At 56.8% G+C, this 13,361-nt stretch overlaps 1 protein-coding gene across 2 annotated transcripts in view; it reads left to right on the top strand.

Moving 5' to 3' along the window:
- FLNC (filamin C) overlaps nt 1–13,361 on the top strand; it is a 58,426-nt gene that overhangs the window by 20,597 nt on the left and 24,468 nt on the right. For both annotated transcript variants that reach the window (XM_037889434.2, XM_037889433.2), the window contains exons 9-16: nt 6,346–6,483; nt 6,881–7,007; nt 7,276–7,412; nt 7,912–8,105; nt 8,883–8,996; nt 10,905–11,048; nt 11,364–11,487; nt 12,021–12,181. In XM_037889434.2, coding sequence (XP_037745362.1) covers nt 6,346–6,483; nt 6,881–7,007; nt 7,276–7,412; nt 7,912–8,105; nt 8,883–8,996; nt 10,905–11,048; nt 11,364–11,487; nt 12,021–12,181 — 1,139 coding nt within the window. The remainder of the gene's footprint in view (nt 1–6,345; nt 6,484–6,880; nt 7,008–7,275; nt 7,413–7,911; nt 8,106–8,882; nt 8,997–10,904; nt 11,049–11,363; nt 11,488–12,020; nt 12,182–13,361) is intronic.

Raw genomic sequence — 13,361 nt, 5'->3', positions numbered from 1 at the left:
AGGACCATCAGCTACACAACTGACCCACTGAGAGAAGGCAGATACACCTTGCGACTCAGCCAGGTACGCAGGCACCTGCCTATGGACAGAACTCTGAGGGTTTTCCAGGCCGTGTGAGGGGCAGCTTGTCTTTGGGACAAGGAAAGCAGAGACCACATGGCAAGAGACTGAGAAAAGCTGCGGCAGCTCCTCCATCTTGTCTTCAATCCTACTTCTGACCTCTGGAGGGACTTGGCTACACTGAAGCTTTGAACCAAGGACTGAACGACCCCTCCCAGCTGGGGACGTTCTCCAGAGCCTGGATTTGAACCTGCCATTTATTCCATCACTGTGACATGCCTGAACCAAGAACTTGGCCATCACCTGATGTCATTGATTCCGTTTCACCAATTCTAGCTCTCCTCTGTATCTCTTCCTTTTATGAATAAACCTTTAGATTTTAGATTCTAAAGGATTGGCAACAGCGAGATTTGTGGGTAAGATCTGATTTGTATATTGACCTGGGTCTGGGGCTTGGTCCTTTGGGATCGAGAGAACCTTTTTTCTTTCAGTGCGGTGTTGGTTTTCATAACCATTCGACCCTATAACGGGTGGCCCTGGTGGTGATACTGGGGAACTGGAGTGTCGAAGGGAATTGCTTGTGTGACTTGTGGTTAGCCGGTGGGATAAAACCAAAGTCCTCTCTGTCTGGCTGGTTTGGTGCCTTAGAGGTGGAAAAACCCCAGCGTGGGGCTGTAACTGCCCTGCTTGAAGCAATTTGTCCTGAATTGGCACTCTCCGTTGGGTCCCACCAGAACCAGCAGCGTTACAGTGGCGTAGTCGTGCTAGGATCCACAGAACCAGGTCAATTAAGCTTTGGGTCAGAACCCCACGCTATCCAAATTTGACTTTTGGTATTGAGAGTTTGGTTGGTTAAAGAGTAGTTGCAATGGGTGAGCAAAGAGCATACGAGGGGCTTGACAAAAAAGCCCTGAAAGATTTGTGTTCAGAAAAGAGGATAAGCTTTAGAAAGAAAGCTACAAATCAAGAACTGAGAGCTCTGTTAATGGCCAGGGATCAGAAGGCAGGAGCACAGGGCTTACCTGAGGCTGCAGAAGCAATTAGAATGCAGAAGGCAGCAAGTAATCTGCAACTTGAGCATGAACAAAAACTGGCAGATACTCGAGTGAGAGCGAAGCAAGCCTTGGCCCAGCTGGAGAAAGAAGCCAAAGAAAGGAATGCTGAATTCGAAAAAGAAGCTGATGAAAGGAAGAAGAAAGCTCACCAGATGCAACAGAAGACGCGCAGACCTCTGCTTCCAGTCAAAAAAGCAATGGAAGAAGAGCAGAAATTGTATCCTCTTGGAAGTCCAGTTTATAACAATGTTGGTATGTTGCATAACTCTGAGCAGTTGTCTGGGTGTAACCGAATGTACCCCAACACTGCCACCTTATATGTAAATGCTGTTACTGTGAGTTCAGTAGAGGGTGGCCCCATAAATTGTGCCAATGCTCTGTATGGGAGTGGTGGTGAAAAATTGAGAGAGTGTAAAAGTCAATGGTAAAAGCTGTTTAGGGCAAATTATGGCTTCTAACATCACTCTTGTTAAAGCAGATCTAGTGAAAGAGGAAGATTACTTACCAAATCATAGTGTGAATGTTGTAGTCCTCTGTGAGTTTACTGTAAGCGTGCCTTTAGCCAGAATCCACCTTGGATAAGATGGTACTAAGCATGAAGTTATAGTTGGTATAAGGAATTTACTGCCTAAGGATCTTTTGACTGGGGAAAATATTAAAGCTTTGTTCAGTCCAGGTAGCCAGTCACAGGAAAGGAATGATCTTAAACCTGTGTTTATTATGGGCAATGATTTGCCTGGGGAGGGTTTCTCCAAAGGTTTGTCTAAGGAAAAGAGCAGTTTGTCTATGAATGAGGTTTCAGAATGTCTGTCTAATGTCTCAGAAGTGAATCTGGAGTTAGATAAAGAGCAGAAAGAACTCATTGGTCAGGACAATGTTTCTCAGGAGCAGATGAAAGTGGATGGTCAGGTGGAAGCCCTAACTGAGGACGGAAAGGGTCGATTTTTGATGGGTGATGGATTGTTGGCTAGTACAGCTTGTAAAAGTGAACCTGGAAAAGGTAACTGTGATTTGCTGGAAGTACCTCAGAGTAGTGAAAAGAGCAGCAGGTTATCTGTTGGGAGTGGCAATGTGCCTGGTAAGGAATGTTTGGATGAGCCTAGGCAGCCTTGTGAGCTGATGGCTGTGTCTAGTCAGCAGGGTGGGAAGGCGAGGAGAGTGGAAGATGAGTGTCCCTAGACCTTACCTATTACCTGGGTGGAGAATTGTGACAGGGAAGGAAACGTGCCTGTGTCTGTCAGGGGTATTGACTTGCCTATGGAGGGAGCTACCCCGGTCTCCAAGCAGTTGTCTGTGACCAGCCTTGTGTGCTGGGACAAGGGGAATGAGATCCCAAGCTGGGTGTCAGGTAAAGGAGAATGTGTCTCCGGCTCTTCTTTGTCTGTGGAGCAGACAGAAGGGGCCATTCAGCCTGTGATGGTTGAGGGTAGTGCAGTTGTCTCAGAGTTGGTTCTGGATTCAGCTAAAGCCCAGGAAGGGAAGGGTCCTAAGTTTGTGTCTGCTTGGGAGAATGGCCCTGTAACTAGGTTGCATCCAGTCAGTGTCATGGCGAAATCCCAGAGCCCAGACAATTCTGGTGCTTGTATTTCGCCCGTTGCTAGTGTGTGGTTGGGAAAGGGTGTCGCAACTCTGTCTGATCAGGGTGAAATCCTAGCCAGGGCACAAGGAGAGCATGAAGGGGATTTGATTGTGTTACCTACTGAGGGTGTGGAAACCTGTAGCAAGAAGGAAAAGATTCCTGAACTTGTGTGTGGCAAAGGGAAGGAGAATGCTTCTGACCTTTTCTCTAGGAAATCTGTCAGTTTGCCTGAAAGGGGATTGTGTAGGAATCCGCCTGATGGGCCAGAGGTGATTCTGGATGTAAGGGAGACCCAGAAAGAGTCTGTTGTTGCTCAGGAAAGTGTTCCTCTAGAGCAAGCCCTAGGTGAAGAGGGAAAAGGCAGAATTTCTGTGAAGGATGAATTGTTGCATAGAAAAGCCCCTAGGGAAAGGAATCCTCATGGAGTCTTTGCAAGCAGTTTACAGCAACTGAAGGGTGTGAAAGTGATTTAACCAAGAAAGTTTCAGTTCCTAACAGCCGGACATTTTCTGCTGTGAATGGATCCACTGACTTTCCTGTTGAAAGATCCAGTGTGGATAGCTCTGAGAAGGTCTCAGATGGAGTGAAAGCTGTTAAGAAAGTTGAACAGTCCTATAACCAAGTGGCTGGGTTTGGCCAGCTTGTGGGGGAGACAAGGTTGTCGAGAGAGGAGTGTCTCCATGCTGATTCGGTAAGTGAGCAGTCTGTGTCTCCGGTTCAGAGGGGAGACTGGGTAGCTGAGTCCGCAGAGCAGAACAGCTGGGCAGTTAATCTCTTGAGAATGCAGGGGATGGCTGGTAAACTCTCATCTCCAGGCACTTTGGATATGACTTATAGTATCTTGGTGAACTTAACATCTAATCCCATGTGGAATCAGAGGTTGGTAATGGAAGGACCACAGAACTTTGAGTCTAGCTTGTTAGTGAAAATGGACGGTATCTCTTTAAGACAGAGTCCAGCCTTGGAATTGGTAGCGGTTTAGGATCTGAAAACTGGTGAACTGGCTCCTGTCTGGGGTAATGCAAATTACTTGGCTAGCAGGGAGAATAAGGACTTGCTAATAGCTATTAGCACAGAGAGCACACCCAACCAGCCAGTGAATTCTGTTAAGCAAGAGAAATCAGGGTTTGATCCTTCAGGACAAGGAGGAAAAAGAGAACTTAATTTTATAAAGGGAAGCCACAGGTTAACCCTAAAATGCCAAAACCCCAATGGTATTGAGCCAAAGGTGTGGCATGACAAACATGACTGTAGATGACAGGTTTCAGAGTAGCAGCCCTGTTAGTCTGTATCCGCAAAAAGAAAAGGAGGACTTGTGGCATCTTAGAGACTAACAAATTTATTTGAGCATAAGCTTTCGTGGGCTAGAACCCACTTCATCAGATGCATAGAATGGAACATATAGTAAGAAGATAGATATATACATACAGATAAGTTGGAAGTTGCCATACAAACTGAGAGAGGCTACTTAGTTAAGAAGAGCTATTATCAGCAGGAGAAAAAAACTTCTGTAGTGATAATCAAGATGGCCCATTTAGACAGTTGACAAGAAGGTGTGAGGATACTTAACTTAGGGAAATAGATTCAGTATGTGTAATGACCCAGTCACTCCCAGTCTTCTGACTGTAGATGGACGCTTGCAATGAATTTGTTATTATTGCTCACGGTAATTTTTGTAACTAATGTGTTGCTATTAACAAGAACTGTAAAAATGTACAATGTGCCTAATCTTATGCAAAAACCCTTAAACCTGCTCAGAGTGATACATAAAAACACACTTTATGTTAAAAAGGCCTTGTAATACTGATGTTTCACAGTTAGTGCCTCTAAACAGGCTTGAAACTTTTCACTGGGGAAAAGACATTCCAGAGCTAATGTGCTGTATGAAAAGGGAAACTGAGGCACACTACCATATTGCTTTCACGGCTAACTGCCAAGATTCCTATACTATGGACAACATTAATATCTACATTGACGATGTTAATTGGGTTCCACACATTTGCAGAGCTTGTATGAATAAAGTATCAGAGGGGTCGCAGTGTTAGTCTGGATCTGTAAAAGCGGCAAAGAATCCTGTGGCACCTTTACAGCTGACCCATTGAGAGAAGGCAGACACGCCTTGCGACTCAGCCAGGTGTGCCGGGAGCTGCCTATGGACAGACTCGGACTGTAACGCTGCTGGTTCTGGTGGGACCCAACGGAGAGTGCCAATTCAGGACAAATTGCTTCAAGCAGGGCAGTTACAGCCCCAGGCTGGGGTTTTTCCTCCTCTAAGGCAAACCAAACCAGCCAGACGGAGAGGACTTTGGCTTTACCCCGCTGGCTAACCATAAGTCACACAAGCAATTCCCTTAGACACTCCAGTTTCCCAGTATCTCCACCAGGGCCACTCGTTATGGGGTCGAATGGTTATGAAAACCAATACCCCAGTGAAAGAAAAACGGTTCTCTCGATCCCAAAGGACCAAGCCCCAGACCCAGGTCAATATACAAATCAGATCTTACCCACAAATCCCGCTGTTGCCAATCCTTTAGAATCTAAAATCTAAAGGTTTATTCATAAAAGGAAAAAAGATAGAGATGAGAGCTAGAATCGGTGAAATGGAATCAATGACATCCAGTGACGGCCAAGTTCTTGGTTCAGGCTTGTGGCAGTGATGGAATAAATGGCAGGTTCAAATCCAGTCTCTGGAGAACATCCCCAGCTGGGAGGGGTCGTTCAGGCCTTGGTTCAGAGCTTCAGTGTAGTCAAGTCCCTCCAGAGGTCAGAAGCAGGATTGAAGACAAGATGGAGGAGCTGCCGCAGGTTTTTACAGTCTCCTGCCACTTGGTCTCTGCTTTCCTTGTCCCAAAGACAAGCTGCCCCTCACACGGCCTGGAAAACCCTCAGAGATCTGTCCATAGGCAGGTCCTTGCGTACCTGGCTGAGTCGCAAGGTGTATCTGCCTTCTCTCAATGGGTCAGGTGTGTCGCTGATGGTCCTTCATGGGCCAGCCAGCCAGCTAGGCAGAGCTGACCCCAGCTTGTCTGGGGTGTCACCCAGAAGCACAGCACAAGTTTGAACTACAGACAGTAGAGAGCCAATGCTTATAACTAAATACAGCAACGATTCACGCATATAGACAGCATAATCCTAAGCAGCAAACCCTAACCTTGTCTTAGACACCTTATTTGACCCCCTTTATAGAAGATTTGGTGCCACTACAGGACCTTGGTTGCAACGATGATCTATACGGTCCCAGATTATGTCATGAACGTCTCCCCACTCCCCCTCCCCCGCCCTCCCCCTCCAGGCTAGGTCTGTCTGCCCCCTTGTGAGACAGCCCCTTTCCCTTTGCAGGCCGTGTGTGTGTGTGTTTAATCCTTCTCCAGCCCCTGCTGTGGGCCTACAGGCTGCCTGGCCTGGGCACAGACACCTGGGTGCCCCGGCTGCAGGGGGTCTAGGCCACCCGGGCTGTGAGATCTTCCAAGTGACATGGCCGGGTGCTGGTCCACCGCACATGCCACGCAGAGGGCAAGCTGCTCCCCAGCCTCGGGCCCAGTGCAGCCCCCAGGCCCAGGCCAGCAAGCCAGCTGGGTGGCCTGGGTGAGGAGCAGGGGGGTGGCAGCTGGGGCACCTCCCCACTAAGCTCTTTCTTCTCTGTCCCCACAGCCTGCAACCCCAACGCCTGCCGGGCCACGGGCCGTGGCCTCCAGCCCAAGGGCGTGCGGGTCAAGGAGGTGGCTGATTTCAAGGTCTACACCAAGGGCGCTGGCAGTGGCAAGCTCAAGGTCGTGGTGAAGGGGCCGAGTGAGTGCCGAGCAGGAGGGGAAGCTGTGTGGGGCCCGGGCGGGAGGCGAGGGCCAGTGCCCTGGAGCATCACGGGAAAGATCCATCTCTCTCTGTCAGCCTGTCCTCAGCTGGGGCAGAACAGCACCTGGGCCAGAGTGCTGGGGAAACTGAGTCACGTGTCGAGCGGGAGGTGGAGGAGTGGTGTGTGAGGGTCACTGCTGCCCCCTGCTGGACAGAGCATGGCACACTGGCCGGCTCTGTAGCGCGGTGTGTCTGGAGCGGAAGGCGCCGGGTTCTGCCCCACTGGCGACGGGCGCGGTGGCCGGGCAGCAGTCCCGCTGCGCGCACTGCCCAGGCCGGGCGGGGTGCTCCCTGGCCTGGTTCGGCTCTCACCGCCTTGCCCCTCTCTCTGCAGAAGGCACGGAGGAGCCGGTGAAGGTGCGGGAGGCTGGCGAGGGGGTGTACGAATGTGACTACTACCCCGTGGTGCCTGGCAAATACGTGGTGGCCATCTCCTGGGGTGGCTACAGCATCCCCCGCAGGTAAGGGACCGGCCTGGAGCATGGCGCTTGGGGCTGGAGCCGTGTCTGGACAAGTGCCGGAGCCTTGCACACGCACGTGCACGGGAGGAGGAGCTCGGAGCGCCCTGGCAGCACCCCCTGCAGATTCCTGCCCAGGGTCGTTCTGCGCTCTCGAGCCGGGGAGCGGCCTGAGCCCTGTCACGGTCATTACACTAGTGGTGTCCCGGTCGCAGAGCAGCAGCCTGGCCGCCCGGGGTCCCCTGGCTCTGACCCTCTGTCTCCTTCGCAGCCCCTTCGAGGTGCAGGTGGCGCCGGAGCCGGGCACCCAGAAAGTCAGGGCCTGGGGCCCGGGCCTGGAGACTGGCGTGGTGGGCAAATCAGCCGACTTCGTGGTGGAGGCGATTGGCACCGAAGTGGGGACGCTGGGTAAGAGAGCGGGCGGCGGGCGGCAGGGAGGGACCTGGAGGAGTGGGCAGTGGAGCCCTAGGGGGTGGAAGGGATCTGGGGGAGCAGGAGACGGAGACCTGGGGGAAGGGAGGGATCTGGGGGAGGTGGCGGCAGGGCCCTGGGAGAAGGAAGGGATCTCGGGGAGCAGGCGGCGGGGCCCGGGGGGAAGGAGGGAGGGATATGGGGGGAGTGGGTGGCAGGACCAGGGGGGGCGAGAGGTCTGGGGGAACGGGCGGCGGGGCCCCGGGGGGAGGACGGGATTTGGGGGAGCGGGCGGCGGGGCCCCGGGCGGGGCAAGGGGTCAGGGGGAGCGGGGTGCGTGGAAGGAATTTGCTGAGCATCCCCCCTTTGGTGGGCTTGGGCAGCCTTTGCCATCGTCCCGGGGCCTCGTGGGCCGGGTGGGGGGCGGCGGCTGCGGCACGGGGCGGGAGGGGGGCCCTGGCCCAGCCGCTGATGCTGGCCCACGGCTCCCCCGCAGGCTTCTCCATCGAGGGCCCGTCGCAGGCGAAGATCGAGTGCGACGACAAGGGGGATGGGTCGTGCGACGTGCGCTACTGGCCCACGGAGCCCGGGGAATACGCCGTGCATGTCATCTGCGACGACGAGGACATCAAGGACAGCCCCTTCATCGCACACATCAAGCCGGCCACCAACGAGTACTTCCCAGAGAAGGTACGGCCACCCCGGCCCTTCCTGGCCTCCCTAGCCCCTGCCCCTGCCACTTGAGCTGCAAGAGACTCTCCGTTAGCTCTGTGCAGTATGGGGCCTATGACACATCAGCTGCAGTCCAACCTTTCTGCCGCCTGTCTGCTCCCCCACTCCGGCTCATCCGCTCTCCCCCTGCCTCCCCAGGCATGGGGGTCCCGTCCCCCAGGAGCCCAGCTCGGGGTGGGTCTCAGGAGACAGGGACAGAAGGAATTTTATAAAACTTTGGCCAGATGGATGAGTCTGAAATTAACTAGGGAAACTGAGGACAGATCCTCTTGGGGACGGGGGGGGCCTGGGTGGCTGTCTCAGTGGGGCGGGGAATGGGGCATAGGGCCTTTCTCCTCCAGGGGGCGCTAGTTCTGATCTGGCTCCAGGGCAGGGGACTGGCTGGCCCAGTGGGGTCAGGAATGGGGTACAGGGCTTTTCCCCTCTAGGGGACGCTGTCTCAGCACAGAGTAAAGATCATTGCCATCCAATAGTTGCATTGGGGCCTGGGTGAAATGAGTTTGGGGGCGTCCCAGCCCCGTTCCCAGGGGTCCCAGCCCCCCATGCACCCTGGCAGGGACGGGCTCTCTCCCCGCAGCGCTGGCACTCGGTGGTGGGAGGCTGGGGTCCCCTCTCCCCTGGGGGGTCCCTTTGGGGCAGGGAGTTGTTGCCCGGCCCACGCAGGGCACGGCGCACCCCTCCCAGTCGTGCGTTCCTGGCGGGCTGCCTGGCTGAGGTCCCGCTCTCCCGCGGCAGGTGAAGGCCTTCGGGCCCGGCCTGGAGCCCACCGGCTGCATCGTGGACAAGCCGGCGGAGTTCACCATCGACGCGCGGGGAGCAGGGAAAGCCGAGCTCAAGATCTATGCCCAGGTAGGAGGGGCCCCAGTGGGGGTCTCAGCGCGGGGCACCTTGCTGGGGCCAGCCCTGGCAGGGCATCCGGAGCAGTGCCCCAAGGGCCAATCTCTGCTGAGGACCCAAGCATTACCCAGAGGGCAGGTTCCTCCTTGTGGGGTGCACTGGGGGCATTTCCCTGCCGGCATCGGCTGCTGTTGGAGACTAGGAGACGGGGCTAGATGGGTCCAGGGTCAGGGCTGGTCTCAGTGGTGGCAGATGACAGAACGAGGAGCAATGGTCTCAGGTTGCAGTGGGGGAGGTCTAGGTTGGAAGTTAGGAAAAACTTTTTCACGAGCAGGGTGGTGAAGCCCTGGAATGGGTTCCCTCGGGAGGGGTGGGATCTCCTTCCCCCGGGATGTTCCGTTTAATTACACGGTTGGTGCTATTACCAAGCAGTTCAGCTATAGTCCCCTCTGGGGCCTGATCCTGGGCTCCACTCAGGACTAAATCCAGAGTTGCCTCTCCTCTCGTGGGTTCCAGGACCAGCTGCTCCAAGAAGCCGTCCTTGAAAGTGTCCGGGACTTTATCTCTGCAGCCCGTCCTGAGGTGACGTGGACCCAGTCAATATGGGGATAGTTGAAATCCCCCGTTATTACTGAGTTTTCTATTTTTATAGCTTCTCTAATCTCCTGAGCATTTCACAGTCACTGCACCACCCTGGTCAGGCGGTCGGTAATACATCCCCACTGCTGTACTCTGCTTATTGCAGCCTGGAATTTCTCTCCAGGCAGAGTCTATGGGACAGTTTGATTCATTTGTGATTTTTACTATGAAATGGTAAAATCTTTACTGTAAAATCAGTTGGGCCCATGGCGCGAAGCAGCAGGCAGGCGGGACAGCGGGCCAGATGGGCCCATGGCGCGAAGCAGCAGGCAGGCGGGATAGCGGGCCAGAGGGGCCCATGGCGCGAAGCAGCAGGCAGGCGGGATAGCGGGCCAGAGGGGCCCATGGCGCGAAGCAGCAGGCAGGCGGGATAGCGGGCCAGAGGGGCCCATGGCGCGAAGCAGCAGGCAGGCGGGATAGCGGGCCAGAGGGGCCCATGGCGCGAAGCAGCAGGCAGGCGGGATAGCGGGCCAGAGGGGCCCATGGCGCGAAGCAGCAGGCAGGCGGGATAGCGGGCCAGAGGGGCCCATGGCGCGAAGCAGCAGGCAGGCGGGATAGCGGGCCAGAGGGGCCCATGGCGCGAAGCAGCAGGCAGGCGGGATAGCGGGCCAGAGGGGCCCATGGCGCGAAGCAGCAGGCAGGCGGGATAGCGGGCCAGAGGGGCCCATGGCGCGAAGCAGCAGGCAGGCGGGATAGCGGGCCAGAGGGGCCCATGGCGCGAAGCAGCAGGCAGGCGGGATACCGGGCCAGATGGGCCCATAGCAAGAAGCAGCAGGCAGGCGGGATAGCGGGCCAGATGGGCCCATGGCGCGAAGCAGCAGGCAGGCGGGATACCGGGCCAGATGGGCCCATAGCAAGAAGCAGCAGGCAGGCGGGATACCGGGCCAGAGGGGCCCATGGCGCAAAGCAGCAGGCAGGCGGGATACCGGGCCAGAGGGGCCCATGGCGCAAAGCAGCAGGCAGGCGGGATACCGGGCCAGAGGGGCCCATGGCGCGAAGCAGCAGGCAGGCGGGATACCGGGCCAGATGGGCTCATGATCTGATCTGAGTTAGACCGGCTATAAATCCAGTCCAAAGTGAGGAATCCCCCAGAGCACGTGGCACTAGTGGGGTGCCAGCCACAGCCCTGTCCTGTGCAGTACCAGGTTCCACAGGGGGAACTGGAGGATCCTCCAGGGAGCAGGCGGGGTGGCTCTCTCTGGCCCGCACACAGCCTGGGGCGGGGGTGACCTTTGCCCTCTGGTGCCCGCCTTGCGGCTGAGCTCCCAGTTGTGCCCACAGGACGCCGAGGGCTTCCCCATTGACATCAAGATCAAGGACAACGGTGACAACACCTTCCACTGCGTCTACGTGCCCACCAAGCCCATCAAACACACCATCATCATCTCCTGGGGCGGGGTGAACATCCCCAAGAGCCCCTTCCGGGTGAGTGACCCCACCTCTTGCTGGCCCTCCGGTGGGGGACTGAGCGGGCACCGGTGCCCGCTGGCTAGGCACCCCGCCAAGCTCCCAGAGGAGCGACGAGGCAATGGCAGGGAGCTGAGGGGGCTCCGGATTCAGGGGGATCCCAGCCTTCCACGTGGCTTGGAAACACCCCCTTCCCGGCGGCGTCCCAAAGGAGCTGGCCTGGGCGTCCTGCCCAGCCCGCCAAGGACGGAACGGCCCCCTGTGGGTGTGGGGCGGGGGGCTGGGCCCCGCAGCTAGCCAGAGCCCATGGACACGGCACATTGCTCCCGGCAGGTGACCGTGGGTGAGGGCAGCCACCCGGAGAAGGTGAAGGTGTACGGCCCCGGCGTGGAGAAAACGGGGCTCAAAGCCAACGAACCCACCTACTTCACTGTGGACTGCAGCGAGGCCGGGCAAGGTAGGGCCGGCCAAGGGGCCGTGGGGCATCCCTGCTCCTCCGTGCCCTCCGCTGGGTGGCGCGCGGCCCCATGGGACTCTAGCTGTGCTCAGGGCACCGCTGCCAGGGCTGCCGTCTGATAGCTTTCAGGGGCCCACGTGTGTAGCGGTGTGATGGGTCTCAGCCGGATCTCTAGTGGGATGGGCACACCACTATTGCAAACACCACCATGTTTGTGGGGCCTGGACTGGCCAGCTTGGCTGCGGGTCCGCGGGCTACATGGGGCATGAAGAGCAAGCTGCCCCTTGGCCTCAAAGGGTCTCTCGGGGCAGGCCTAGGGGGTGATGGGGGCTGCTTGTGTCCTCCAGCCTCCCCGCCCTCACCCAGGGCTAGAGAGCAAGTCCCCCCCCGTTACCCGGCCCCCACTGTGTGCCAGCCCCCCTGCCCCTGGGGCTCAGCCAGTCCAGCCCCCCATGACCAGCGCCCTGCGTGCCAGCCCCCCAGCGGCTTGGCTGGCTCCCCGGTGATGGGGGCTGCCTCGGCTTCTGTTGCAGGGGATGTGAGCATTGGGATCAAATGCGCCCCAGGCGTGGTGGGGCCGGTGGAGGCTGACATCGAATTTGACATCATCAAGAACGACAACGACACATTCACAGTGAAGTACACGCCGCCAGGCGCCGGGCGTTACACCATCATGGTGCTCTTCGCCAACCAGGTATGGACTGGCGCCGGGCGTTACACCATCATGGTGTTTTTTGCCAACCAGGTGTGGACTGGTGCCAGGCGTTACGCCATCATGGTGTTTTTTGCCAACCAGATATGGCCTGGCGCCGGGCGTTACGCCATCATGGTGTTTTTTGCCAACCAGATACGGACTGGCGCCAGGCGTTACGCCATCATGGTGTCCTTTGCCAACCAGATACGGACTGGCGCCAGGCATTTCGCCATAATGGTGCTCTTTGCCAGCTGGGTATGGCCTGGCACCAGGTATTACGCCATCATGGTGTTTTTTGCCAACCAGATACGGACTGGCGCCAGGCACTATACCATCATGGTGTTCTTTCCCAACCAGATATGGACTGGCGCCAGGCACTATACCATCATGGTGTTCTTTCCCAACCAGATATGGACTGGCGCCAGGCATTTCGCCATCATGGTGTTTTTTGCCAACCAGGTGTGGACTGGTGCCAGGCGTTACGCCATCATGGTGCTCTTCGCCAACCAGATATGGACTGGTGCCAGGCACTATACCATCATGGTGTTCTTTCCCAACCAGATATGGACTGGCGCCAGGCGTTACGCCATCATGGTGTTCTTTCCCAACCAGATATGGACTGGCGCCAGGCGTTACGCCATCATGGTGTTCTTTCCCAACCAGATATGGACTGGCGCCAGGCACTATACCATCGTGGTGTTCTTTCCCAACCAGATATGGACTGGTGCCAGGCGTTACGCCATCATGGTGCTCTTTGCCAGCTGGGTATGGCCTGGCACCAGGTATTACGCCATTGTGGTGCTCTTCGCCAGCCGGGTGTGGGACTGATGCTGGGCACAGGGCAGAGGAATGGCGCATGGGGCCATCTCATCTCAGGGGGGCTCAGACCAGCGTCAAAGCCACCGTTTTCCCCAGGTGCCCCCCCCCGGGGGGGCATCTCGAGGGGCTCTGTAGGGGGCTCCCTGTGACCTCTCACCCTGGCACTGGGGATACTGGGAGGGACCTGCCATTGGCTGCCCCCCTGAGCCGGCAGGGGTGGGGGCTGGGCTGGGCTGGGCTTGCTGCTGTCCCAGGCTAAGGAGGAGGCCCCGGGGGGAGAGTGATGGGAGCCCTGTGGCCAGCGCAGAGCCCATACCTGGGGGCGTCTGTGCTGCTGGAGGGGCCTGGCCAGGGCAGCTCT

This window comes from Chelonia mydas, chromosome 1 (assembly GCF_015237465.2).
Source record: "Chelonia mydas isolate rCheMyd1 chromosome 1, rCheMyd1.pri.v2, whole genome shotgun sequence".
Lineage (NCBI taxonomy): Eukaryota > Metazoa > Chordata > Testudines > Cheloniidae > Chelonia > Chelonia mydas.
The sequence above is the reverse complement of the archived record's forward strand: the minus strand, read 5'-3'. Positions and strand labels throughout refer to the sequence as shown.